Source organism: Mus musculus, chromosome 11 (assembly GCF_000001635.26).
Source record: "Mus musculus strain C57BL/6J chromosome 11, GRCm38.p6 C57BL/6J".
Classification (NCBI taxonomy): Eukaryota; Metazoa; Chordata; class Mammalia; order Rodentia; family Muridae; genus Mus; species Mus musculus.
The window spans coordinates 90368401-90395404 of record NC_000077.6 but is presented as its reverse complement, the minus strand read 5'-3'; the positions used below and the strand labels follow the sequence as shown (position 1 = coordinate 90395404).

Below are 27004 nucleotides of genomic sequence, written 5' to 3'. Positions count from 1 at the left end.
GGGCACAGGAGCAGGGCAGGCATTGTGCACAGAGCTAAATTTCACAGCTATCAGGAGACTGAAACATAGCCACTACTCACATAGGACAAACCCTCCGCAGACCTTCAGAGGCAGGATGGCTGATTCCCACCACCTGCCCTGTCACATTCCTCTGCACGGCCCCAACTCATCCCTACTGATCAGTACAGTTAAGTCTCTTGAAAGGACAACAGGTAGAAACCACTGGTTGTATGTACACACATAAGGGTAATTTCCAAAATCAGAGAAGAGGGCCTTACAGCCAGCATGGAACCTTGCTTTCTATGGTCTGTTCTATTCCTCCCTCTCTGAACCACACACTGAAAGGTTGGAGGAAAGAGAATCAACAAAGTCCTCCAAACTCTAAGGATGTCCCGTCATTGACCATCGGGACTCAGAGATGGGGCCAGGAAGGAAGAGCAGCCCAGAAATGAACATCATGAATGAAGACAGATGGGTATTGTGGTTATACCCGGTGTAGGACACTGAGGCTGAGCTCAGTTTGCTTTATCTTTGCATCTCACATATGAAGCTGCATATATCATTGCTTAGAATGGCCAACAAGCCATACATTCAACTAGTGACTCATTGAACTGGCAGCCAAAGGATCCAAGGAAAGTGCTTCTTTACTTCCCTGATGCCTTCATATGAAACCAGAATCACTGGATGTGATAAACAGATCCTTTGGCTGTTGCCAATGAACTACTCCATGTCCTATGTACTCCCTTCCCTCCTTGACTCAGTCTTAGCCACACCCCTAATTTTGAATGATGGGACATCAGGCAAGTAAAGGCTTCAGGGACAGCATGTTGGGGCTTATCTACTTTGCTGAGAAAACCATTCAAGGAAGGCCAACTGAGAAGAGAGAGACCTTGATACTAACTACATGGAAGAAGAGGAAGAAGAAGAGGAAGAAAAAGAAGAAAAAGAAGGAGGAGGAGGAGGAGGAGGAGGAGGAGGAGGAGAAAGATGAGCCATGCAAGCACCCAGCCAACAGAAGACTGGGGTGATCGTCTTTTTATGGAATTGTCTGGAAAAAAACCAAACCAAACCAAACAATAGCATGTCATGGAAGGAGCTCAAAAATGGGCAACTGCTACTGGTAACTTAGGGTGTAGATGCAGGTCAACCTTCATGGTGATTTGCCACTCTGCATTCACTTAAGAATCAGCCTCAGGACTCAAGGGCCACCTTTCCTGGCAGATGGAGACCATCACAGAAACCCACAAGGGAACACAATGCAGAGATGATGGCGAGCACCCCTCCATCACAGCTCCTACATGTGTGTGTCAAGGAATGAACATTTCAGAAACAAGAGCTGAAACATTTGGAAGAGGTGGAGTTCCAGGAAGTCCGCTTACGAGGGATTCTCTCCTATAATTAAAATTCTGGAACACTCGTCACACCCTTGAAGTAGAGAAGACAGAGGGAAGAGCGAGTCAGTGTAGTAAGGGAGTAGGGGCTTCAGGTCGCCGATATCCAGAGATGACCAAGACCAATAAAGGGACTGAGCAGTCAGTCACCAAGCCAGTTTATTTTCCGCAATGAGAACTACTACAAAACCACAGCCTTAGGCTCTCTTGGGGTTTAGGACAATGATTGCTCCAGGCAAGCAGGTTCCTTGAATCAATGAGTTTCCTATGTGGAAACATGGGGAAGAGAGGGAAGGCAGAGAACTCTGAACATGGAGCCCTGGGGCTGTGCTAATGGATCATCACACTGGCCTCCTTTCTTATGCCTGGAATCCTCTGCCTGTTTCCAGTCAGTGTGCTTGCACATCGCCTTGTGGATGGGTTCACAGGGCTGTGGGGAAATTAGCAAGATTTTATTGAAAGGACCCAGATGTAGCTGTCTCTTGTGAGACTATGCCGGGGCCTAGCAAACACAGAAGTGGATGCTCACAGTCAGCTAATGGATGGATCACAGGGCTCCCAATGGAGGAGCTAGAGAAAGTACCCAAGGAGCTAAAGGGATCTGCAACCCTATAGGTGGAACAACATTATGAACTAACCAGTACCCCGGAGCTCTTGACTCTAGCTGCATATGTATCAAAAGATGGCCTAGTCGGCCATCAGTGGAAAAAGAGGCCCATTGGACACGCAAACTTTATATGCCCCAGTACAGGGGAACGCCAGGGCCAAAAAGGGGGAGTGGGTGGGTAGGGGAGTGGGGGTGGGTGGGTATGGGGGACTTTTGGTATAGCATTGGAAATGTAAATGAGCTAAATACCTAATAAAAAATGGAAAAAAAAGAGAAAATTACTCCAAAAAAAAAAAAGTTAAAAGATGAAACCTTCCTCTCTCTCTGACAAGAGCACAGAAGCTCTCCTGTGTGTGTGTGTGTGTGTGTGTGTGTGTGTGTGTGTGTGTAGATTAACATGGGCATCTTCTCTGTTTCTGAGACAGGGTCTCTCACTCAACCTGGAGCTCACTCATTGCCTAGGCTGGCAGCCAGTGAGCTTTTAGGATCTCCCTATCTCTGCCTCCCCAGTGCTGGGGTTACAGGCCCATGCTGCTGCTGCTGGAGGCTGTTCTTCCTCCCTCCCTCCCTTTTCATGTTGATGCAGGGGAATCCAAGCTTGTATCTTCATTCTTATGACCCAAGTGCTCTTTAATCCACTGAATAATCTCTTCAGCTTCCAGCGGAGTCCCTTCTTTTCTGAGAAGCAAACCGACTGAAGGGTTGGGAAGTTTATGAGGGACCACTGGCTCCAAGCTCACCTCAGGCGCTTCTCTGCACTCTCCTTCCAGTAACAGATGCCCACGTCAGCTCTCTCTGTTACTGGGTTTTGGAGTCCAGACTTTGTGTGCTTCTATGGCATCCTTTCCCTGGTATAGCCAGGTCTTATCCATCCATCATCTCACCAGCCCCAGCCCAGTCAATGGCATGCAGTGGTGCTCACTGAATGTACACCGCATCCACCCCAGGGCTCATGTTTCTGGGATCTGACATCACAAGAGCATCTCAGAATGTCATCTTACCATTCACTTTGCCCAGGTGTTAGCAGGAGGAAATGAAGGCCACGGGACCAGCCGTCCATTTACCCGGAAACTTCTGCTCAGAGAAAGAGTCAGGGCTACTTATCATGAACTTCCAGTGCCCTTGGCCAGGGTCCGGAATTTCCTGAATTTTAGATTTCTCTTCTCTCCTTTCTTATCTCTCATTTTTTGGTAGTGGGGTGGGGGAGGGGCATCCCAGTAATATTTGCACCCCAGGAACCCAGTCTATGTTCACAAAAGCCTTTCTGCCTCATTGAAAAGCTTCTTGCAGACCCTTCCCCACAGGTCTGAGGAGACAGCTCACTGTGATATAGAACTAGCTAGACATGGGTAAGGCCATACATTCAACCATCAGTACTGCAAAAACCATCCCACATGCTCCTCCACGGGTCAGGGGGACTTAGTGCTGGATAGAAATGTGTAATTGGTGGGTGGGTGGGGGTGGAAAGTGGAAAGAGAAGCGTGGAGATGCGGTTCGTGTGTCTCAGTTCTCCTGGCTGGGGAGGCAGAATGCCTACATTCCAATCCATCCACTCCGCCAAGGTGTTCTCCCCCACACCCTCAGCAGCAAGGTCAAAAAACTGGCCTTTTCACAGCCTTCAAAAGGCCAGAGGGATGTGCTGCAGCCACAAACAAGATTCCCCTAATCTTTTAACAAAGAGTTTACAAATTTATTTTAATTAGTATTCAGACCTTCTAAGTTAGCCTAATTACAGCCATGCTGGGCCTTTTAAATACTCCTAACTTTCATTCCTTGTGTTTAAGTCTCTCCTGCTTTCCTTCCATTGCAAGCAAATGTCTGTCTTGTTAATTCCCTCGGACAGCGTGGGAGACAGTTCACTTCAGTCTGCAGCTCCTGTCTCCATTCTACGTTTTTGCACATTGTTTGGAATTCAGGAAAGTTGATATCTTAGGTCGGATATGCAGTGGGGCTAGAAGGAAAGTACTAAGCTCACCAGGAGCGAGGAGGAGAAATATCCAGAAGTCATTCGCTTCAAGTCTATCCAAATCTCCTAAACTTGTCCTGGGGAGCTTTAAAAAACATTGCTAGCCAGGACATCGCCCCGGGGGTTGGGGGTTCTAATTTAAGTCCGGAATGCCACTTGGCCATCTTTTAAAAATCATCTTCTTTTAAAATCACCAATTTATTTCCACATTGCAAACCACTGACACGAATTTCTCATTGTTCTGCTCTGGGGGGCGGGGGGGGGGAACGGAGGGGGAAGGGCTCGCGTGCAAAAGGAGTCAGGGTGAGAGTTAGCGCGCGTTATTCCCAGCGCAAGGCAGAGAGTGAAGCAGGAAATCTGGCACCTGTGCTTTTCGCAGCCCACCAACGCCGCAAGGGCCGGAAAAACAGCGCGTGCGGCGATGCTACACACGCAGCCCTGGGGGGGCGGGGTGGATGGGCGGGCCCGATTTGGGCCCCGCCCCTGCACGCCTATCGGCGCGCGGTGCGGGCCCTGACGTCACTCTTGTCAGGGCAGCGGCACATGGACTGCCTGATGCGCTGAGCCCGGCGCTGCGGGGCCGCGGAGCGCGGGGAGCAGCGGCCGCGGCGGGGAGGGGGGTGGGGCGGGACGGCACAGCCTCCGGTGCTCGCGCGAGGGGCCGGGGCCCGCGCTTTGCCTTCTGCTCATCTGCAGCCGTCTACGTTTTCAAAATTTCTCTCTTTCCTTTTTCCCCCCACCTCCTTGCAATTTTGAACATTTTGCAAGACTGAGTGTTGGAGGCAGGTGAGAAAGCATCCTGCACTGGGTCGGAGGAGTCCGCGGCGCTAGATGCGCCTTCCCTGGACTGTCGGCACTGAGAACACGAAAGTTTTTTTGTTTTTGTTTTTGTTTTTTTTTGATATTTGTATGCTGATGTATTTACAAAGACAGAAGTGATTTTTTTTTTTCTTCCTTGTCTGCACTGTTTTGAAAGCGAGTACTTTTGGTTGGCAAAGGACGGAGGAAACAAAGCTCATCAACATTTCGGGGCGGCGATTGGCCTTCTTTTTAAAAAGACAATTGAGTGCATCACGATGGAGAAAATGTCCCGACAGCTCCCCTTGAACCCCACCTTTATCCCGCCTCCCTACGGCGTGCTCAGGTCCCTGCTGGAGAACCCGCTGAAGCTCCCCCTTCATCCTGAAGACGGTGAGCGTTGCCTCGGCAGCTGGGCTCAGGGAAGGGACTACACTCCCAGGGACCCCCCTAGTCGGCTGGGAGGGCACCAGCATCTTTCTTCCCCTCGCCTTGCTTTAGTGAAATTGGGGGGCTTACTCCCTCTTTCTCCTCAATGCAAAGGGGATCCCTCCGGGGCAACATTTGAAATAGCGCTGGGAACCTGGCTCGCCTGCCTTTCTAGGTCTGTCCTCCTGCAGCGCAGGTGACAGGTGAACTTGACAGGTCAGGATCGCTGCTTTGAGTGACAGGGTGTGCGCTTCCCTGGGAGACTAGTGTCTCTGGGACTGGAGAGGAGAAAGGGCGGGAGGTGGCTGGTTGGAGCCTGGCAGAGAGGGGGGGGTCAAAGTAAATGGGGGTTCTCACTCGGCGGCAGCCTGAATATTCGGATCGTGTTAGTGTTTTGTGTTGTGAACTCACGCGGCATGAGCGGAGAGGCGCTTTCTCCCGCAGACCCGCAATTCACAAAGCGGGGTGGGGGTGGGGGGAGTGGTCTGTCGGCGGGAAGCGGTGCACGCCTCCAGCGCTGACACTTTCCCGGTGCTCTCTTCCCGGTGGGAGGGGAGAGCTGAGCAGGCTCACGTGTAACCGCGTGCAGGAGCCTCCTCTGGCTTGAGCCCTTTCTTGGTAAGTCTCAAACCTTCCCTAGGCAACCGTGGCTTGGAGCTAAGGAGACGGGTAGGGGGATATGGTGGGGAGTGGGGGGGGGGCTGGGGGTAGATGCATGTGAGACCTAGCTGGGAACGCAATTGATGCCAGAACGGATTTGTGTTTTGGGCCGGTGCAGTTTCTTGCCTTTGGTGTTATCACAGTGACAGAAGCGAATTATGCTGCTCCTGCATAAATTCTTGAAAAGATTATTTGGCTGGAAATAGCTTCGGGGTGTTTGCATCAATTTCCCTGGGAGAGAACGCCTGTTGCATTGCAAGAGTTGCTGGTGCTTGATTGCGCGTGCAGACCGCCCCCCACCCCCAATACCCTCCCGCACTGCTTCTTAAGGAGTAGCATTTGGGAGAAATCTGCGGATGCGTTAGGCTTTTGTGGTCGATGTTTTTAAGCCTAACTCTAATGAGACTGCGGAGGATTTGAAGATTCGAATGGGTGGCGGTGGGACTACATTTCTCTAATGAGAAACAAAACAAAACAAAACTCAGAATCAAATTCTCTAATCCCTGATTCCACCCACACCTGAATATTGGCAAAATGCAGACAGCTCGGTAAAGACCAATCCGGGGGTGCTGTATTTCCAGGCAGGAAATAGCTGCATTCTTACCCTCAGAGAGTAGAACACAGCACCTTTGCATAGTACTGCCTTGTGATGGGGTACATAAATGTTTGCTTTCTTTTTGTAAATTAGGTAATATTTAAATGTTTGGGGGGAAAAGGAAAAAGAATCCACCTTCTAAAACAGACTTAGTCCTCTTGAGGGTTCTAAGCAAATGGATGAGTTCGAAAGTACTTCATTTCTACCCCGTCACCCCGGCCTGCCCACCCCTCCCCCCACAGTCTCCTTCTATGGTGAGAGAGCACCCTTATCTTCCTTGTAAATGGGGGATAATTGTAGGCTTGCACGTTTATTGAGATAATACATGGAAAGGAATAACGCAGAAACGACGCGTAGTATTAAGGGAAGGTGGGGGCGGGGACTGCTTACTAAGACTAAGCTTGCATACCCTGGTTTGTAAGTCAGAATGACCTCAGATTCTTGCGGTCATCACTTTCTAAAAGGTAGAATCATACCAAGTTATCGGTGGTCCCCTTTAAAAATCCCATCAGTTGTATATATTCTCCGGTGTTATTTTCTCAGTATAGATTTCGGTGACTTAGCCCTTCAAATAACACACCGAGGAAGGATTATTCTCTTGTTTTCATTCCAGATCAGTCGGTAGCCCCGTCCTGTCCTACAGACCAGAAAGCTCTTTCTTTCCAAAGTAAATAGGAAGATGTCGAAACTCTAGATCTACCAGAGGCAGCAGCCAGAGGCCTCGGTGCCCCCAGAAGTCATTTTGTAACCGATGGCAGGAAGGCTGGTGACAGACTGACCCCTTTTCTTTTCTGTTTTAAAAAAAACAAAGCTCACCTTTCCCTTTTTCTTCTTCAGCATTTAGTAAAGAAAAAGACAAAGGAAAGAAGCTGGACGATGAGAGCAGCAGCCCGACCGTCCCCCAGTCCGCCTTCTTGGGACCCACCTTATGGGACAAAACCCTTCCCTATGACGGAGATACTTTCCAGCTGGAATACATGGACTTGGAGGAATTCCTGTCAGAGAATGGCATCCCCCCGAGTCCGTCGCAGCACGACCACAGCCCTCACCCCCCTGGCTTGCAACCAGCTTCCTCCACGGCGCCCTCGGTCATGGATCTCAGCAGCCGGGCCACAGCGCCCCTCCACCCGGGCATCCCGTCTCCGAACTGTATGCAGAGCCCCATCAGACCAGGTAAATTCTGGAAGGTTCACCCGTGTTAGATGTGGGGGACAAGACGGAAGTGGGGCGAGCGAGGTTGGCAAGAGTTGGAGATCTTAACACACATTTCTAGAGAGGAGCCCTCTCTTCCTGTTCTGAGGAGCCTTCCTCCTTCAGAGCATGCGTAGCTCTCACCTGCAGAGCCAGTTAGAATACTCTATGGACCTGCCCTTAAGAAGCTGATGTTTTCCGGGTCTGGGGTTTGAACCCAGACTTCATTTTAACCAAATCCCAGGGGAATTCTGAGTGGTTGATTCGAAGGCTATAGTTTGTGATACTCCAGCCTGGAGTTAATGAACGGGCTAATGGGTTAATGTAAAACAAACATCTATCCTATCTCCTACCGCCTTCTCCTGGTCCCCAAACACAAGGGTAATAGAATCTCGCTGGATAATTTGGGTAGACCCCAGAAAGTTAACTCATATTCACTCTTCTCTGGCCTAAAGGGGTCACTGCGAGTAGACATGCAGGGCTCTTCTTTTTCTTCTTTCTTTCTGTCTGTCTGTCTGTCTGTCTGTCTTTCTTTCTTTCTCTTTCTTTTTCTCTCTCTCTCTCTCTTTCTCTTTCTCTCTTCCTTCCTTTCTTTTTTTCTTTCTTCCTTTTTCATCTTCTTCAGTCATTGACTCAGACCAAGACTGTAAGTAAATGCAAGTCTTCCTATTGCCTGAGGCTACGCCTCCTTTTTCTTAGCACCCTGTGTTCCGTGAGCCAATCTTCCTTTATATATATGGTTTTCAGTGTCATCCCATATCAAGGCTTGTGCCCACGTAAAAAGCCAGCCATGGTGGCACATTTGTAACCCTGGTGCTAAGAAGGTGGATACAAGAGGATCTCTGGGGTTGGTGGACAGCCAGCCCAGGCCACTCGGACACACATGCACCCACATGTACACACACCCCACCTCCCACATTTAAATGGGCTCACACATATACACAAATAAATGACGAAGAATGTTGAAAGAGACGACACAGAAACATTGCCGGGAAAAACTATGCTTTAAAAACCCATTGCCAAGTGGGCAGGGGTAAGGCCTGACTAAGGCAGCCCTGGATCCATACCATTCATACGCCGTAGCACAAAACAAGCAGGAAGACAGATCATTGTATGGACAGGTAGCGGGAACAAAGATTCATACGGATAAATTGACAGGAAGGTCACAGATCGGAAGGCGCTTAGCTGCAGGGAAAGGCAGCAAACGGGACAATGAGAGACTTGTATTCGCAGTTTCTGCTGAACTCTGTGCCCTCATGCAGAAATTTCTGTCACACACAGAACTGGGAAGGAACTGAGAGGAGGAAGGAAGAGAACCCCTACCTTAATAGGTTAACCTGGAGTTCAAATTCGCCCTTTCATAGATCTCTGGGCTTTCAAATCTATTTTACACAATCTCCAAAATCCACTTTAGTTGCCACAGGCTCTATTGAAATGAAGCTTTAACCTGCAGATATCCCCGGAGGCTACATCACCCTCTTGATGTGAATTAGATGACCTGCTATGAGGAATGTGTAGTGCCAATGTCTTTAGTTTCTTCACGGGGGGAGGCAGCTAGCAAACTACATAGCCTCTCCACACCAGATGTAATGATGTGTCACGGGGAGAGAGCAGAGTCCCAGAGAGTGGTCACTGGCATTCCTATATCCTACTGCGTATCTAAGTGACTGTAGAAATGACATAACCTCTTGGAGCCTCACTTTCCCCTTTAATAGGTAGATATCGTTTCAATTTGATGGGGCTATTTTGGTAAAGATAGATAATGTGCCAAGGTCAGATGGCAGCTTCCGGTGGTCTGTTCATCTGAATGGTTGTAGCTGTCACTAACTTTTACTTATATGACCATCCTGTCACATGAAATAACTTCCTGAAGCCACTAGATATGGTTACTCAGCCTCCCTTGAAGAGAAACAATGGGAGATTTTGTCCGGTGAGCATTGTCTAGGGTGTTCCTATTGAAAGTGAAAAAGTAGGATCTTGGAATTTGAGGCTCAGTCATTTATCAAAGCTCCTTAGAGGCCAAAGTGGTCCATGACTCAGGTGATGGTGATTCCCCAATCAGAGTTGCTGTCCGTAGCAAGGGACTCCAAAGTGTCTGGATAGCATTTTATTAAGTTATAGAAGATACCAAAGGATCTGAAAATAAGCCCTCCACTTAAATATCCTTTCAAATGTAGTAGAATAATATTGCAACACGGCTTTGTTCTTTGAATTGAAAACCAAGTGATATTCCTAGCAGGAAAAAACAAATCAAAGCTCTTTTTTCAAATGCCAATAGATTAAAAAATTTTGCATTCTGTCATTCATACAACATTGCTTATGATAAAGATTATACTGAGAAATGAAATTTTAGGGCCCTTGATGGATGTGTTATCTCAAACAAGCCAGAAAAGGGTGAAAGTTCTTGACTATGCTGCATAGCTCACAGGGGTGACCACAGTAGAAACTCTCAGTGAATCTTGAGGAAAACGAGTCTTCAGAACGAAAGAGCACAGATGTAGCCAGGGGCATTCTGGGAACTGTGATTTCAGTCTCAACTGAGGTATCTCATCCTTGGCATGCTCCCTTGAGGGTAAGTCTTGTGGTGTATGGCCTTGTGGATTAAAGGAAGTTAAGGGACATGACTACTCTTTTCTTTAGATGCTAGGGACCCCCACAACCCAGTTGTGGCAAACACAAATGTATTGAGTCACTTCACAGTGTCCCCAGGGGAGTAAAATCACTCCTAGCTGAGAATTAATGTCCTGGACCTTCAACTTGGACAGCAAAATCTAGACTTAATTTAGGCTACTATCATACAAATGAGTGCTCTTCATACCCTATAATAATCTACGGCAAATGTTTTGAGACAGCCCAGAGACATTGGGTTGCCAAGAAAAAAAAAGTCATATATTAATAAGAGTGTTCTGAGCTTTTAGGGGATAGAATGAAGTTACCAGGGTAACCAGGGGATAATAATGCCTCCCAGTTCAAACGTTTGCCCTCAACTGCTTGCTCAGTATGCGACTTTTGAGTTATGCTCAATAGCATTGTGTCAATAGTGCTGCCTGTCTGGGTGAAAGGTACTGTGGGAAGCCAGACGGAGAGTTATGCAGAATGAGGTCTACCTTAAGGGTATCTTGGAATGGCAAGGTGAGCATAGTTGTGCATCTTGGAAACCATGTGTCATGACTGCTCCCAGACAGACCCTTTCCCTGTGTTACACATTCAGATCTGATTCCTCCATGCAGGTGTGTGATCCAAGAATGACCCAGAATCTACAGAAATAAAAATGTTCCCACAGACCTATTCTAGAGAGTTGAAGGCTCTGGTGGGGATAATGCCGCGGGTTGTCCTCTCCTTGAGGGGGACGGTGGGGGGTCTTGGATGCAGGGACTCCAGGGTGTCTGAGTGCAGCACCCTGGCTGTTCCCAGACCAGCAGGAAGGTAAGACTCATTCTGTAGGTTTTGGCATTTGCCTGTCAGATTGTATCAGAGGTCGTGGGGAGAGCATGCTCCTGGAGGTGGTATGCTGGGTACTAGGAAAAATAAGAATCTGTTTGCCCTGAGACTTGAGTGACTGCTTTAAGGACAGCTGTCCCTTTAGGGAAAGTCATCTATAGCAGACAAAGGCAGAGATATTTTTAAACCCTGTGCTTATAAAGATGGATTTGAAACCATTTCTTCGTGTGTGTGTGTGTGTGTGTGTGTGTGTGTGTGTTTAAATAGCTTTTGGGTGCTCTGCCACTTTAAGGCCCAGATTCAACTGAGAATTGAGAAGGGTTTCTTTTTCAGTTCTGAGCCCAGGGACTGGGCTATGATGGAGGCCGGGCACACAGAAAAGTGAAAACCTTTCCATGTGGCCACACATAGGAAGAGGAGGACATTGAACAGATGGCAGTGAGAGATGGGGACAGGGGTACTTGCTGTAGATTTGCAGCCTGGAGTTTGTGTCCTCTTTCCACTCACTGTCCTTGGTGGTAGGGCTTGGACATGGGAGGGAATTTCCAGCTGTGGGATCTGCGTAATGATGTGGGGAGCTCTGTGCAGGTGGATTCGGGACCATGGGAAGTCCCACAGAGGAAAACGGGCGAAGCTCACTTTAAGGATCTGCAGGTCATTTATTTTCCCTCCCAGCACATATCCACCTGCTGGCTGAGATCCCCATGAGTCATGGTGAGATCTATACCACATCGAGAATCTTAGGAGTTTCTACTGCATTTGGATCAAAGGAATCCTGAGGGAGGAAGAGGGAGTGGAGAGAGAGAGAGAGAGAGAGAGAGAGAGAGAGAGAGAGAGAGAGAGAGAGAGAGAGAGAGAGAGAACAGTTTATTCTGAATGTAGTCTCTTAGATTTCCTTATCTTGTCTCCCGTGTCCTGGGAGGGGACAGGCTTCGCCTGTTCTCATGTCCTGGTTGCTGACATATACAGAATAGCAGTCCCTTGCCTGTGACAAGAGATATTTGGGGAGGAAAATGGAAAGCAAGACATCTTGGTGATAGGAATGTAGGCTTTGGGACAGGAGGCTGAGGTGTTCATGGTGGACTCACCCTTGGCTTGCTAGCTCATTTTGTGTTTGCTCTTATTTTTTTTTTTAATTAAAGATTTATTTACTTTATGCATGTGAGTACAGTCTCTATCTTCAGACACACCAGAAGAGGGCATCGGACCCCATTACAGATGGTTGTGAGCCACCATGTGGTTGCTGGGAATTGAACTCAGGACCTCTGGAAGAGCAGCCAGAGTGCTCTTAACTGCTAAGCCATCTCTCCAGCCCCTTATGCCTGCTTCTTAACCTCTCCAAGCCTCAGTTTACTTAGCAATAGAATGGAGGCTACAAATGCCATCCTCTCCGTGGAGTTTCATCAGGCTTAAACAGGATAAAAAAGTGGCAAGATACAGTGACGCTTCCGGTACAGGAAAGCTCACTGTCCTTATGAGAGCAGTGACAGGGTAAAAAAAAAATGGCTGGGTTCCCTGTCCCCGTTCTCCATTTTGGGATTTGTTCATCCAGTCCTCTTCCCTCTGCAAAAATAGGACATGCTTTTTTTTTTTTTTTCTTCCCTTCCTCAGCTTGCCCAGCAATGATTCTTGTCGCAGGTCTGACCTTTCTCTCCCTCCTGGGTTAGAACGAATCACTTTCCCAATGTTAACCTAGCAGTACTGCCCCTGGCTTAGAGACTCCTGTTCTGCCTGTGGGAAAGAACCCAGCATCCGCCCCCCACCCCCACCCCCAGCTCTCCTGGGAGATGTGGACACCCTGGCAGCCTGCCTACAGGACTGTGTGCTCCAGGCACGTGGCCATGTCCTGTGGAGCTTGCTCCACTCTGGGTGGCATGCTAGCTTGTCCCCACCCCCACCCCCACCCCTCCCCCTCCCCTTCTCCCCTCCCTTCTTCCTTCTCTTCCCAGGAGAATTATAGCAAGTGCCAGTGAGCAGTTGTAATCCTGACCCTGGCATGATGAGGAAGCTGAGCTCCAGAGGAAGGGACAGGCCAGGGAAACCTGTTCTCTCTGGCGGCATCTAAGCCAGCCCCTAAGCCTGGCCTCTGGCCTGCCTCTCGGAGGCCCCATCTCCTCTCTTTCCTGCACTGTGGCTGTGGGCAGGATTCCTGGAGGCCGGCTGCTGCCAAGGGTCTTGGCAGAGCATTCTCAGTTCAGCGCTGTGCCTACCAGACTAGAAAAATAGCACTAGAAAGACAGAATTAGGTGGAGGAGAGGAAGAGGTGGTGGGGGAGTTGGGAGACAGCCTGGATGACATCCTAATACAGAATCCCAGAGGGTGAGGAGACAGCGATGATTTATTATGTGTCTCCGATACCTCTCTTCCAACTAGCGCTAATCACGTCTACCCAGGAATCATTTTTTATGTCTTAGCAGTGAAAACGAAGGGGAGAAGGAAGGCAAAGGAAGCAAAAAGATAGAAAAATGCATTAGCAGCCACCAAAGGGTGGAGAGGGACTGTGGTACAGCGTTGGGCTCAGCAAGATCAGGCATGCAAATATTTAACCATTTTCATTTCTTGTGTTTGACATTCATAATCCCTGTAAACATCTTCACTAAACCGAAGAACACCGGCTTTGGCCATAAACTTACATTTCTTAAGATAGGTGATACATACATCTCGAGTCCCAGGGATGTCCCGGGTTGATAAGATAGGTGATTGATAGCTCACCATACATCTCGAGTCCCAGGGATGTCCCGAGTTGATAAGATAGGTGATTGATAGCTCACCATACATCTCGCGTCTCAGGGATGTCCCGGGTTGAGACGTGAAGATCTGCATACAAGGCAGCAATAGCTTCTAGAGTCTGGCCTCCCACCAACAGAGCCAAATGTGAATCCTGATAAGAACACTACTGGGCTCCCACTTGCTCTCAGGTAAGCCATTTAAGTGATGGGAGCGTCTGTGTTCCCATCTGGAATTCTGGAATAATTATAGGATCTTTTGTGTAGAGCTGGTAAGGTCATGTGAGGCAGTGCGTGGTAGTGCATAAGCACAGAGCCTCACGCACAAGAAGTACCCCTAACAGCCACTGTGAGCAGTATTCCCAATTGCCAGGGGCTGTCACTCTCTTAGAGGGCTGAGAGAGTTTTGATACCATTCGTCCTCTTGACCAGAGTTCAGGGCCACGACTGGACTTGTTCTCAGCTTCTCTGGTTACCTGGCCCCCACCCTAGCCTCTGGGTTCTATTTAGGTGGTTGCAGGGAATTGTGACCTGTCCCCACTCACTGGATTAAAACCTGAAGCAGGCAAACAAAAAGGCATCTTGAAGTTCTTGCTTAGATATATCTCCTGAGAGCTATTCGCTAGTAAACCTTTCAATGCCGCAGCCTAATTTTTTTAATAGTAAGTTCTAATACAGGCCCTTGACCCCAGCAGAGAGGAGAGTCAGGAGGCGTCTTATGATGTTGGGAAAGGAGAGTTTTGGTGATTTTCCCTGGCAGCCAGTAAAACCATTTATTAACATTTCAAAAGATAAGCCCCCTCTCAGTTTTCTTCGATGGTGTACATCCTTGGGCTTCCTGAACCTTCCTTATGCAAGGAGAGCCCCGGGGAGACCCCGGCGTTTCCCACAAGTCAACTCTGCCACCTTTCTCTAGGGCTAAAGGATTAGACTGGAAGAGAGAAGGGTGTAAGATCCCCGGAGCAGAATGGACAGGCCCAGAAATAGCACCTGGCTTTGGTTGTGCTCGTGGGGGAAGGTAGATGAGGGGAGGGAGGATTTTGGTGTCTCCAGAGGGTGGCCATTTCAGAGGGAAGTTCAAACTTGCAGGCACACAGAGAAGTGCCAGGACAAACTGTGCTCTCAGTGCCAAGTGGCCAGTTTATTGAGACCTCAGGTGTCTATTGAAAAGAGGGAGGTGACACGTTCATGTCGTAGGCTCGGATAACATTTGAAGCTACGGAAGGGACTGGTGCCAGCCCTCGCTCACAAGACCTCACAAGGGAGCAGCCATTGCTTAGGGCAAGGGTGCCCCAGGCCTGACTTCCTGGAATTGCTGAACCCAGTGGCAGAGGGGGTGGGGGCAAAAGAAGTAAGAGAGCCAGGTTAGAGAGTGGGCAGTGGGGACAGAGCTGCAGAGGCGCGAAGCCCACAGTGTGCTTGGGCAGCTTGGTACAGACTGAGTGTGGCTGGCGCAGAGGGTTGAGTTCCGTGGTGGTTGACCATAAAGGCAGCTTCATGTATGCCATGCTTCAGAGGCCGAGCTGTGTTCCGGAGGCAGTGGGGAGCCATTGGAGGTTCATGAACAGAGAAACAGCGAGTGAACGATTCTATTTGGGTTCAAGGTTAGAAGGGAAACATTTTTAGAAACTTGACAATAGTTTCCTCTGGCAAACTAGGATTTCCTTATTTTGGAAAATAAACACTCTTCCTCCAACATCAAACAGATTTAAAAAAAAAAAAAAAACACGATGTTCTAATTGATCTAGATGAAGTAATTGAAAACATGGGGTTTAAGTTTCATTTGTAAAGCCCATAATTTTGGTGATTGGGGGGAAGCACTCTCTGGCGGGGGAGATAGATGTAGGGATTTGAATGGTTAGAATTTAAATGTCCAAAAGCAGAGCTGGCCTCATAGGAGTAAAAAATAGATTTTAATAAACTCGGCCCATTAGTGTTCATTGCTTTTAAGTGTCTCTATTTTATACGGCTTACTAGGTTTGCGGACCAGTATGTTCAACCAATATTTATGAGCTTATTTGTGTGTGTTTATGTGTGTGTGTGTGTTTGTGTGTGTGTATGTGTGTGTGTATGTGTGTGTGTATGTGTGTGTGTATGTGTGTGTGTATGTGTGTGTGTATGTGTGTGTATGTGTGTGTGTGTATGTGTGTGTGTATATGTGTGTGTGTGTGTTTGTGTGTGTGTGTGTTTGTGTGTGTGTGTCCATGCAATTGTTGGAGGAGCGATTGCCTGAACGGTACAAGCCGTCCTTGATCATAAGGATTAACTGTAGCAGTAGTTTCAAGCTAAAAATACTTATTCAAGTTTCTGGCCAGGTTATTAATTTTACTTCAGAACTGAAGGGATCATCAGTACTTCATGCTTGCTCCCTTCTCTGAAACCAGAATGAGTGCACCTCCTGCTTAAAGCCTGCATATGTATGAGGGAGGTGGGGTAGGGATGGCTAGAGAAGGAGGCTTGGTGGGAGGGGAGAGGCGAGGAGATGGGGATAGCTGCTGAATGGTACATACATGAAATGACTCTGCACACTAGTGTGGCATTCCGGGAGACTGGAAGATTTACGATAACCCCAAAACCAATTTCCTTAAATAAAAAATCAACTAATGAAAGGCAGTTGTACAGTTTACCTTCCCGCTGCATACACTGGACAGTCTCAGGGATGTTGGCAGAATCCAGTCTCTACCAGAGAGAAGTCATATAGCACATACTTCTCCACTGGCATGCTGTGGGCACAAGTTCTGCGACTGACTGTAGATATGAAATTTTCCAAGATGTTCACGTTCCTTCTCCGACTTTAACAGATATCATTGCCATCTGAGAACGCCAGCTCCCCAGCCTCATGTTCTTACCTGAAAAAATAATGACTGGTCACACCAAGTCCCTAAAGGGTTTATTTTTAAAAGTTGAATCTGGGATGTTTCTTATTGTTATTATTGATGCAAGAATGCTTCGGAATTTGCAGGTCTTCTAATGAGGTATGGTCCGTGTCTAATGGAAACCCCTTGGCATTCCACTCTCCCCTCATAGACCCTAGATTCCTAAAAAACAGTGAGTACGTGCTCCAGAGAGATGCTCGTGGGACCTGCACCACTAAATCTTCTGTGACAGAATGTTCTTGCAAAGAGAGGAATTGCATAAATGAATCGGCAGAAATAAGTGCTTTGGCAGAACTCCTTGAGTGGGGAAGAGAGATGTTTGCTCTTCTAATTAGCTCTGGGTAGCAGTCTGCCTTGATGTCTTTGCTGAGGAACCTAGGCAGAGGTCTCCTTACAGGTCTGTTTGAGCTGCCACACTTTTAAAATGTGTATGTGTGTGTGTGTGTGTGTGTGTGTGTGTGTGTGCGCGCGCACGCATGGAAGTCAGGCAACAAGCCCAGAAGTCATCCTCATGAATATAGTCCACCTCCTCTGAGACAGTCTCCTGTTGGCTGTCCAGTCATGCACACCGAATGGCTCTTGAGTTGAACTGAGTGATCAAGGAAAGCAGAAAATTTGCCAGTAAGGGAAAGGATGCCATGGGGCTCTGACCAATAGGAAGCCCATTGTAAACCAGATGAGCAAGATCACCCAGGTACACCATAGTTAGTTTACCCAAGATAGAGATCACCATAGCCCAAGGTATTATAGAACTCTCTTAAGGACGCGGGCAAAGAAAGCCCTGTTCTTGGCAATGAAGACTCAGTTCACCTTATTCATTATGACAAGGGCTTAAGACCATTCCTTGTCTTTTGCTCCAGAGAACTATGAATCAGAGGAAGAAGTGCTGTCTAAGTCAATAACAGTAGTATTGCTCTGCGTTCATTAAAGGTTTAAAAAAATTACATTTTCTTATTTAATTGTGCGTGCGCACGTGTGTGAGTGTGTGTGCATGTGTGTGCGCACGCGTGTGCTGCATGCATGCCCGTGAGTACTTACTGTGTGTCACAGTTTGCACATGGAGGTCAGAGGTTGGCTTTCCTTTTACCGTGTACGCCCTAGGAACACACTCCTGTTGTCAGACTTGGCAAGTGCCTTTACACAGTGAGCTCTCCTGCTGCTGAAAAGCCCTGGAAAGATCCCAGGGGGAGAAGGTAGAAAAGTAAGAAAGAGGAGACTGTGGGGAGAAACAAGGCCTGGGTAGACTCGCTGCAGATGCTGGCTCCGCAGTGTGGACTTCATACAAACTGCATAGGTTTGGTTTCATTACAATAGAGGTCTTTATACTAACCCACATTTTCAGGGAAGATGAGTGTCATGTTTCTTCATAGAATCCAGGGTATGTTTAAATAGCCAGCAACATGCATGGGAATGAATCCTTTTTAGAAAGGTTTTTTGTTTTTTTGGGTTTTTTTGTTTGTTTGTTTGTTTTGTTTTTGTTTTTCGAGACAGGGTTTCTCTGTATGGCCCTGGCTGTCCTGGAACTCACTTTGTAGACCAGGCTGGCCTCGAACTCAGAAATCCACCTGCCTCTGCCTCCCGAGTGCTGGGATTAAAGGCGTGCACCACCACGCCCGGCAAGAAAGTTTTGATCAATATAAAAGTACATTTCGTTATTAGCTTATGAATGAAACTCACCCAGCTAGAGAAGGCCAGCTAATAGTATCCAGTTTTATTCGATCCCTTGGATGTTTTGGGTATACTGTAGCTGTGGGTATTTTATAAACTAGGCACAGGGAAATGTTTCAGCCTGCTTATGTCTGTTTCATTTTTTGACTTTCGGTTTATCTGGCTGTAGCATCTCATTGACTTAGATTTTATGATCATTTGCTCTCCGACCAATGATACTGAAAGAATTTACATTCTTTGTTTTCGTATGTGTGTAGTATGTACATGTGTCCATGTCTCTCTGTGTGCACATACCCACGTATGTGTGTGTACCTTCCTCTGTTGCTCTCTACATTATAACTTGAGGCCGGGTCTCTCAGTGACGGTGGAGGTCACTGATTCTGCCAGAGTTGCTGAGCGCTGAGTCCCAGGATCTTCCTGTTTCTGCATTTCCGGTGTCCGTTACACGCCTCACTTCTCCTGTGGGTACTGGGATTACTCGCTTGGTACCTTGTGCTGGCATAGCAAAGGCTTTACCCACTGAGCCATCTCCTTTGCTATTTTATAAAGAAAGGTACTATGAAAACATAATTTGGGGGCCACATTTGACTTGCCAGAGCAGGAAGTAGCCTTTAAGGACTGTAAGCACTAGCATCTACATTGATGTTCTTAACCTCACGTATGTGTTAGTCGGGTCAAAGACCGCCGGACACAGCTGTTTCTGTGATTGCACTCACCCCATTGCCCGTTATGATCTCCAGCTGCCCCTCCAATGCCATTGTCTGCTTCTATTCCAAAATGCCAAGTAAGGACATTAAAACGAAATAGGTGATTTGTCATCAGAGAGGACGCCGTAGACAATTTCCAGAGACAGTGGTTTGTTTGTTTGCTTTTGTCTTGAATTTTGCTAATGAAAACTCATCAGTCAGAGCACCTGCTCCATCTTCCCCTTTGAATGAAGAAGTGATTGTTGACCTTCTGCCCTTGCCTCCACTGCTCCCCAACAGCGTAAGGCTTCTGCCTTTTATTTCCTGCATTGTAAGGGAATGGAAATAGCTACTCCCAGAACTCCTGATTTGTGCTCTACAATCCCCGTCTCTCTTCCCCCCTCCCCATCATTACCTATGGATTCTCATGGCAGAACGCAGCTGTTCAGGAGAGACGCTGGCTGGATACTATTCCACACCAGCTGGGCCAATATGTGGAGGAAAGGCTTATGAAGGGGCTGCGAGTGACCATGAGTGCATTTGCACCTGTGGAAAGATGCACACGTTCGCAGTTCTAGCCCTTCACAGACACCACCAGCTTTCCTGAGTAGTTCCTCTAATCAGCACAGTTGGCAGCTGGAACTTTCCTCTGCGTCCTCTACCCTGCCATCCGACAGAGTGTAGACGGGAGAGAGGTCCGGTCTCTTCACTCTCGAGCCTTTCAGAGTGATGGAAGATAATGGGATACTCTCTTCTGCCTTCCTTTTAGGGGCACCTTGGAGTCACAAAGGAGAGAGATGGTTGCTCTCTTGTTGGGGGCTGTGGCACTCTTAATGGGAATACCAAGTAGAACCAGGGTTTCCAATGCCAGCATCTCCACTGATCCCATGCTCCCTTTCTTGGGAACCTCTCAAATACTATTGGGGAGCACCCAGACAGACAGAAATGTGACTAGGAGAGCTCACCCAGGAAAAGCACTGTCTTTGTTTTCCCACCGCAGTAGAGATGAGAGGGTCTTGTCATATTTCTTGGCTTCTGTCATGTGCTATACATGTGGATAAGTAGGGTGAGGTAAGGCTAACAAGCAAGTCACATGGTATTGCGGCATCAAACCTAACACGGTGCTCCCCTCTTAAGATTGATGTTTCGTCCCAGCTAAAGTGCCCAGAGCTTGTCTCCCTTCCTCTTCTTTTATAAAAGAATAGGTACAAGGCTCCTAAATTTAAATCAACTAAACACAGTATGGAATCGTCGCCATGTGCATAAGGCCTTTTCTTCCTCCTCTCTCTCTCTCTCTCTCTGTGTGTGTGTGTGTGTGTATCTCTCTCTCTCTCTCTCTCTCTTTCTTCCCTCATATATTACATCCACCCTCCCCCATCTCTTCCCCAGATCCATCCCCCTATCCCTACTCCATCTCCTGGGACATCAACCAAACACAGCATAACAAGCTATAATTTGACCAGGCATATAATGTCACATCAAGACTGGTTGAGGCAACTCCGTAGAGGGAATAAGGTCCCACAGCAGGCAAAAGAGTCAGGAACAGCCCCACCCCACCCCCTACCCCCGCTTGCAGTTAGGATTTCCTTGGGATCGTTGAGCTACTCAGCCATAACCTAGGCCACACCCCTAGGTTATGGGGTTAATCAGGTTCCTTGATTTCCCAGGTTCCTCTGAGTCCCAGTCAGTTGATCCTGTGTTCTGGTGTGTCCCTGACCCCTCTGGTTCTTCCAATCCTCAGCAGGACTCCTGAGCTCCATCTAATGTTTGGTTGTGGTGCCCTGCATCTGCTCCCATCAGCCACTGGTTGAAGTCTCTCTGGTCTCTTTGATGGTGAATCTGCTAAGGCCCCACTTTGCTGAGGCAGGGTCTCTTCTGAGCCTGGAGCTCCCCAGCTTGGCTACTTTAGGTAATCAACTTGCCCAGTGGGTCCCATTTCAAGAGGAGCTGATGTGCCTCTCAGGATTTTTTTTTTATGGGGTCACTACTGATCTGAACTTGGGTCCTCAGGCTTGAAGACTAAGTGCTTCATCCACTAAGCCATGTAGTCCAGTAGCTCTCCATGACACACTTAAGCTGGGGTGTGTGTGGGGGTGGGGGAGGAGTGCTAAGGACTTCATGTAAAAGGTTGGTGCAGTGATTCTCAACCCTCCAATGCTGTGATCTTCCAATACAGTTCCCCGTGTTGTAGTGGCCTTCAATCATACAACTATCTTTGTTGCTGCTTTATAACTGTAACATTTGCTACGGTTATGAATTGCAATGTAAATAGCTGCATTTCCATGCTCTTCTGGGGGTTCACCAACCATAGGTTGAGAGCCACTGTTGTAGAGAATTCACTCATACTAAGCATAATAGTGGTTCTTAGAAGTTAGTCTGTTCCTAAGAGGGTTGAATGATGGGATGGCATTACCAAAAGATGTCTTCTTTTATTCTCCATCAGCCCTTCCATCTTGACTACAGGCAGCTTAAAAATGAGTTGGGCATATCTTAGTGGCCAGAAACCGTGGCAATCAGGATGAAATCACTATCAAAGCAGAAATAACAAGCTTTGATAAAGCCATCCAGGGAAACACAGTCCTGAGAGCGTCCACACACTCGTCTGGACCCTTATGCCACCAAATTAGACTGGGTTTGAAATGAGAGCTCTTGCCGGAAGCCGTGAAATGTTGATCCCATTCTAAGCCCCGGGCTTCTCATCTAGACATGGTGGCCTGCTCACAGATCGCCATGAGGGTTGCTGGGGCTGTGTCTACTTAGGACTTGCAACTGTCATTTTAAGTCAGAGTCAGAGTCTGTTGTTTAAATGAGACTCTCGACCATGCATTTGTGGTTCCTTGCTTTGGAGTATCCGCTGCAGGCTGCTAAGGCTGAGTCTTCACAACTTCCCCAGTACTTGCTTGGGTACAATGAAGAGATGGCATGTGTACTTTTCCGGTGTGACTAGTTCACAAGTATCCTCTCATGCTAGCTACTTGTCTTAGTTAGGGTTTTATTGCTGTGAAGAGACAACATGACCACGGCAACTCTAATAAAGGACAGCGTTTAATTGGGGCTGGCTTACAGCGTCAGAGGCCTAGTCCATTATCATCATGGCAAGAAGCATGGCGGCAGTGTCCAGGCAGACAGGGTGCAGGAGAAGGAGATGAGAATTCTCCATCTTGATCCAAAGGCAGCAGAAAGGGACTGTGTGCATGTGTGTAGCTTGAGCATATATAACCTCAATACCCACCTCCACAGTGACCCACTTCCTCCAGCAAGGCCATACCTCCTAATAGCGCCAGTCCCCATGGGCCAAGCATTCAAACACAGGAGCCTGTGAGGCCCAAACCTATTCAAACCACCACAGCACCTCTCTGGGTTTTGCTTCTACGTCTATAAAATGAGAACAATGTCTGTTGTCCTCGTGGATGTGTCACAGATGTTAGATAGTCAGTTAAAAAGTGGACCCAACAAAACTCAATGCAAAGTTCAAATTGGGTTGGCTTTATTATTGCCACGGGATCTGAAACAGCAACAGGGGAAACATGTGACAAAACCACTTCAAAGGTAGCCTTAGCCATGAAGAACGAAGAACTTGGAATCAGCCAATCTAGGCTTGGCAGGGACTGTGGCAGGATGAGGGTGTGTGTTTTTGGACAGGTGACCGCTATACTCAAGGTCCCCACTGTTGTTGTCTGTGAAATGAAGGTACTGGTTGTAGCTTTATGACTCTGTGTGTTAAGACTCCTAGGAACTTTTAACACTATTTTTTTCAAACATGGGGCTAGAAAAAAAAATCCTTGTTTTAAAGCCTCCTGGAGTCATGGTGCCGAGGAGGTGGACTGAGAAGCTGACCACTTGCCATTCAGAAGAGATTATGGTGGTTAAAACGAAAGCGTCAGTGCCAGGCGTTTGACACCATTTGAGGTAGGCAGACAATTAAAACGGGTTGAAAGCAACGATTCTTGATTCTGCATATGAGAACCACTGGTTCCTTCAACATTCCAGAGCGACTCCGAACCCCACTTATCTGTCTGGAATTACTGCTCCGAGGGTTGGCTATGTGAGCAGTGGTTTGTCAGCCAGACAGCATACAAGGCAGGGGTGTGTGTGTGTGAAACACCTCCAAGGCCACAGCTACCTCTTTTGACGGCAAGTTTTTCCATCTGGGCTTTAGCTCCTTGGTGTGTCTGAATGCCGGCTTCTGGGACTGCTCATGATGTAAGTTTCAGCTCATAGTCTAGAATGTCATCCTGAAAGATGATGAGGCTCAGACCTGATCCATGGAAAGAGTTCTGGGACTAATTAGTAATGTCTGCCATGCTTAGGTGTGGTAGGACCAGTGTCACATAAGTGCTGTCCCTTCAAGGCATGTTGGAAGCTCCTTTAGGGATGGATATGTACCCTCCACCAGGCAGCAGATCAAGGATTGGGGCCAGTCTTGTTTCCGGTGTCCTGGAAAAATGTTTTTCCAGCCCTCTGGCAGGTTCTGTTTTATTCTCTTGGGGGAAGGCTCATTCTAGTTAAGTGAGCAGACAGAATGGAAGAAAGGAAGTCTGTTGATCCTGCTCCACAGTCACAAGACAGGAGCTGCAAGATCAAGAAAGCTGGGAATTCTACATGTAATTCCACAGAAACTCCAATGACGACCAGGCAAGGTGCCCCCTGGCCCAGCAGAGGCAACCACAAACCACAGACCTTGCCGGGCTGTGGCCAGAGGTCGTGACTCCAAATTCCCTGGACACAAGTTCCTTGGTAGGCGTCCAGGGATGGCTCTGGAGACTTTGCCAGTCTGTTTAAAATTGGGGCTGCCTCTCAGTTATCCGTGCCGAGGAGCAGAGCATCTGAGGTCTGTTTCTCTCCAGCTCTGGAATGCGATTTATGCTTTTGTACTGTTGATCTGCTTTCTCCAGTGATGTTGAGCGGTTCAGATTTAAAAAAAAAAAAAGTGGAGGGGGTGAGGAGTGCTTTTTGCAGCTCTTAATGTGTTTTTCATAGCCAGCCAAATGTCTCAGAGCCATCTTCCTTTAAGCCTGTGAATGGGTACCAATAGGATGTCTACACCTGTGTTCTATTGTGCTTTTACTACGTGCTCCGTGGGCTCCTGGTCGCTGTGTCACAAGGGGTGGATTCGGAAGTGTGCTGGGCAGTGTTGGGAGAAGGGGCCAGAGGCCACACACTGTCTATGAAGAACCACGAAAAGAATCCGTGAAGGACCTCACCCACCCACGGAGTAACCCCTGACTTCCTTTGTTCCTTCTGCTTCCTGTGTTTTCCAGTGGCTGCACTTGAGCTTTGCATACAATTAACTTTCAATTACCCCGAGGCTGATTAGTCCGTTTGCAGATTAACCCAGGTGAAGGCTCACCTGGGTCTTCGAGGTGCTCTTCAACTCAGTCGATCTTGCTGATTAATTAGTTGGTTATGGCTGATTGCCTGCTCAGGGAACCTGAAGCCCTGGGACTGGGCTACTCAGAAGAGGGGAGGCTGATGGAGGGACAGCTTTGTCTGAGTGTGTTGACTCTCTTTAGCCAGAGGATTTTCACAGACAGTCATAGAAAGCTCCAAATTCTCTAGCCACAGCCCGAGAGGTTCAGACGTACCCTGGGGTCCCGCTGCCGATCGCTTGCTCGCTCGCTCGCTCCACCTTTTGTTTCAACCAACACACTTTGCAAATTGGGGGATTTAAGTTGACCGCAGGGTGCTGTGAAATTTGAAAGGCATTGCAATTAAAAATCTAATCTGTTGAAATTAGTAGACCCAGTGTACAGCAAAGGGGGCTGCTGTCCCCCCTCCCTCCTCAGTCTGTTAACTCCCTCCAAACGTGTAGACTGACAGCCCCCCCCCCCCAACACCAAGCACTCGATCCCGTCTGAGGTCTGTAGAGGTCAAAGCCATGGTGATAACTGGGGGGGGGGGGGTGCTGTCTGCAAAGAAAGGTAGGTTCCAGAAAATTCTAGTCTTCCAAAGATGATTGTTTAGAATGTTCGTGATGTAGATCTCGTTGTTGTTCTCCCTCGCAGAAGCTGACCACCTTTGCCTGAGTCTCCCTTGGGTGAAAGAGCAGAGAGATATTTACTGGCCATACCATACACAAGGTCAGAATAAATTCTGTAACCTGCAGTCAATCTTTCACCATGTTTGGGACCAGTTCAGTTTGGGCAACAGATAACTCCAGTCTTATGGATAAACTTCGAGAAAGTGTCCATTGAGGAATTGGGTGTGGGGATCACGGTGGGGGGGTGGGCACATGAACACCATATTTCATGGGGTTCTGTAGGTGACCCCCTTACTGCTTCAGTAACACTCTCTGGAGTCCCCGACGTGTCTTTCCCTCTGGGTTCTCATTTCAACATTCCCAGACCTTCATGTCATGGCTTAGTTAGCATCGCCGCCTCTTGCTAGCCAGGGCCCTGAGTTTCTCTGGTCCTTCGTGTTTTCCCAGGGCAGTCAGTGTGTATGTACAGTCTAGAGATCACATTCTATTAACACAAAGAAATCTGCTTGGGCTGCCTGGTTTTGCAGTCACGTGGAGAGCAATGTGTTTCTTTGGTCCGCCAGCCTGCAGCTCTCTGTGCAAAATACAGCAGAGGGCTGGGCACTGGGCCAAGCTTACATTTCACTTAGGAACACACTTTCGAATCACTCCTTGGCAGAACATCCCCGGTGGTGTCTATTTGGGGAGTAAGTTAGAGAAGTGTTGTTTTTCTCTCATGAGTGTCAGGAGATAGGACCTTCAGAACATGTTTTCCTTTCCCTGCCCTCGCATCTTCAGGGTGCCCAGATAGCAGTGGGATCCAGGAAAAGGCAGCAACAGCCGCAGAAAGCCCCCTTTTGTCCCGAGCTGCCCTGCAAAAGCAGGGAGCACAGCCCTGGGCTGCCAGGGATAGAGAAACTTAAGGCCAGGGTAATAACATCAAAAGCAAATTTCTGCATCTCAGGGGCAAAGGAGCTACTCTCCCAGATAAAGCAACATTGTTGTCCAAATCTTTCTTTCCAAAAGATCTGAGACTTTCCTAAGGTTGGGCCTCAGCCAGCCAGGGAAGGAAGTTACTCCAGCGAGCCTTTGGAATGGCAAATGCTAGAAAAATAAACAAACAGACCTCTTCCATTCCCTTCTCTCTCCCTTGTCTATTTTTATAGCCCCCTCCCTCAACGCCCCCCACCGCTCTAACCCCGGTGTTCTTTAGCCCTCTGCAGCACCCTGCCTGCTCCTTCCAGACCGCTCCCTTCCCCACCTCCATCTTCTCCAGAACCACGTTCACTAGTCGGCCTTCTGTAAAACAAAATGCCTAACTTCAAAATGAGGGCTCAGGAGACAGGAAGTCTAATTCAATCTCCCCCTGTTGCCTCCTCTTGTTCTCTTCTTGTAAAGTCACTTGAAGCCTACCATGAGGTTGAACAATGAGGTTGCTTTGGGAATTTCGAACCTCCTTGAGAAAGATCAGAATAGTTAAAGAAACATTTGCTGGCGTAGTCAGGACTTCTCTTTTCCTAATGAGCTAGACCCCTCTCGTGAAAAGAAACTTTGTACTTATCAACATCCCTCTGTCCCATAATCAAGCTTTGCTCTCATTCTAGTATTTGACATTTGGGAAGGCTGGGCTTTCCGTCAATACTGTGTGGCCAAGCGGCAACTGATGGGGGCATAGAGACCCTTCTCCGGCTGCTGCCTCCTGGACCAAATAGACACTGGGACCCCACCCCACCCCCTTGGAGAGGATGCCTAGACCCTCAGAGCCAGGCTGCAGCTTCCTACCGGTCAGCTCCTGCTGAAACCTTTCCTTACTTTGTAGAATGCAGGTGACAGGGACCCATCCACCGCCTGGAAACCTGTTGGTAATTTGCTTTAAAAATAATGCCAGGTTCTCACACTGGCTGCTGGGTGCGCTAACTCAGCAGGGAGGGAAGAGAGCGTTACTTCACAGGATAGCACCATAGGGAGGTTAGGTAAGGTTACCAGAGAGATGAAGTCACCTTGCACCTTC

General features: G+C 48.1%; 1 protein-coding gene across 6 annotated transcripts in view; it reads left to right on the top strand.

The window, feature by feature from the left end:
- Positions 1–4487: 4487 nt before the first annotated feature.
- Positions 4488–27004, top strand: part of Hlf (hepatic leukemia factor) — a 54383-nt gene continuing 31866 nt past the window's right edge. For 2 of the 6 annotated variants that reach the window (XM_030245856.1, XM_006533006.1), the window contains exons 1-2: positions 5822–5860; positions 7284–7619. In XM_030245856.1, coding sequence (XP_030101716.1) covers positions 7424–7619 — 196 coding nt within the window. In that variant the 5' untranslated portion in view covers positions 5822–5860; positions 7284–7423. The other 4 variants (NM_172563.3, XM_006533004.1, XM_006533005.3 and 1 more) reach the window with 4 other exon arrangements.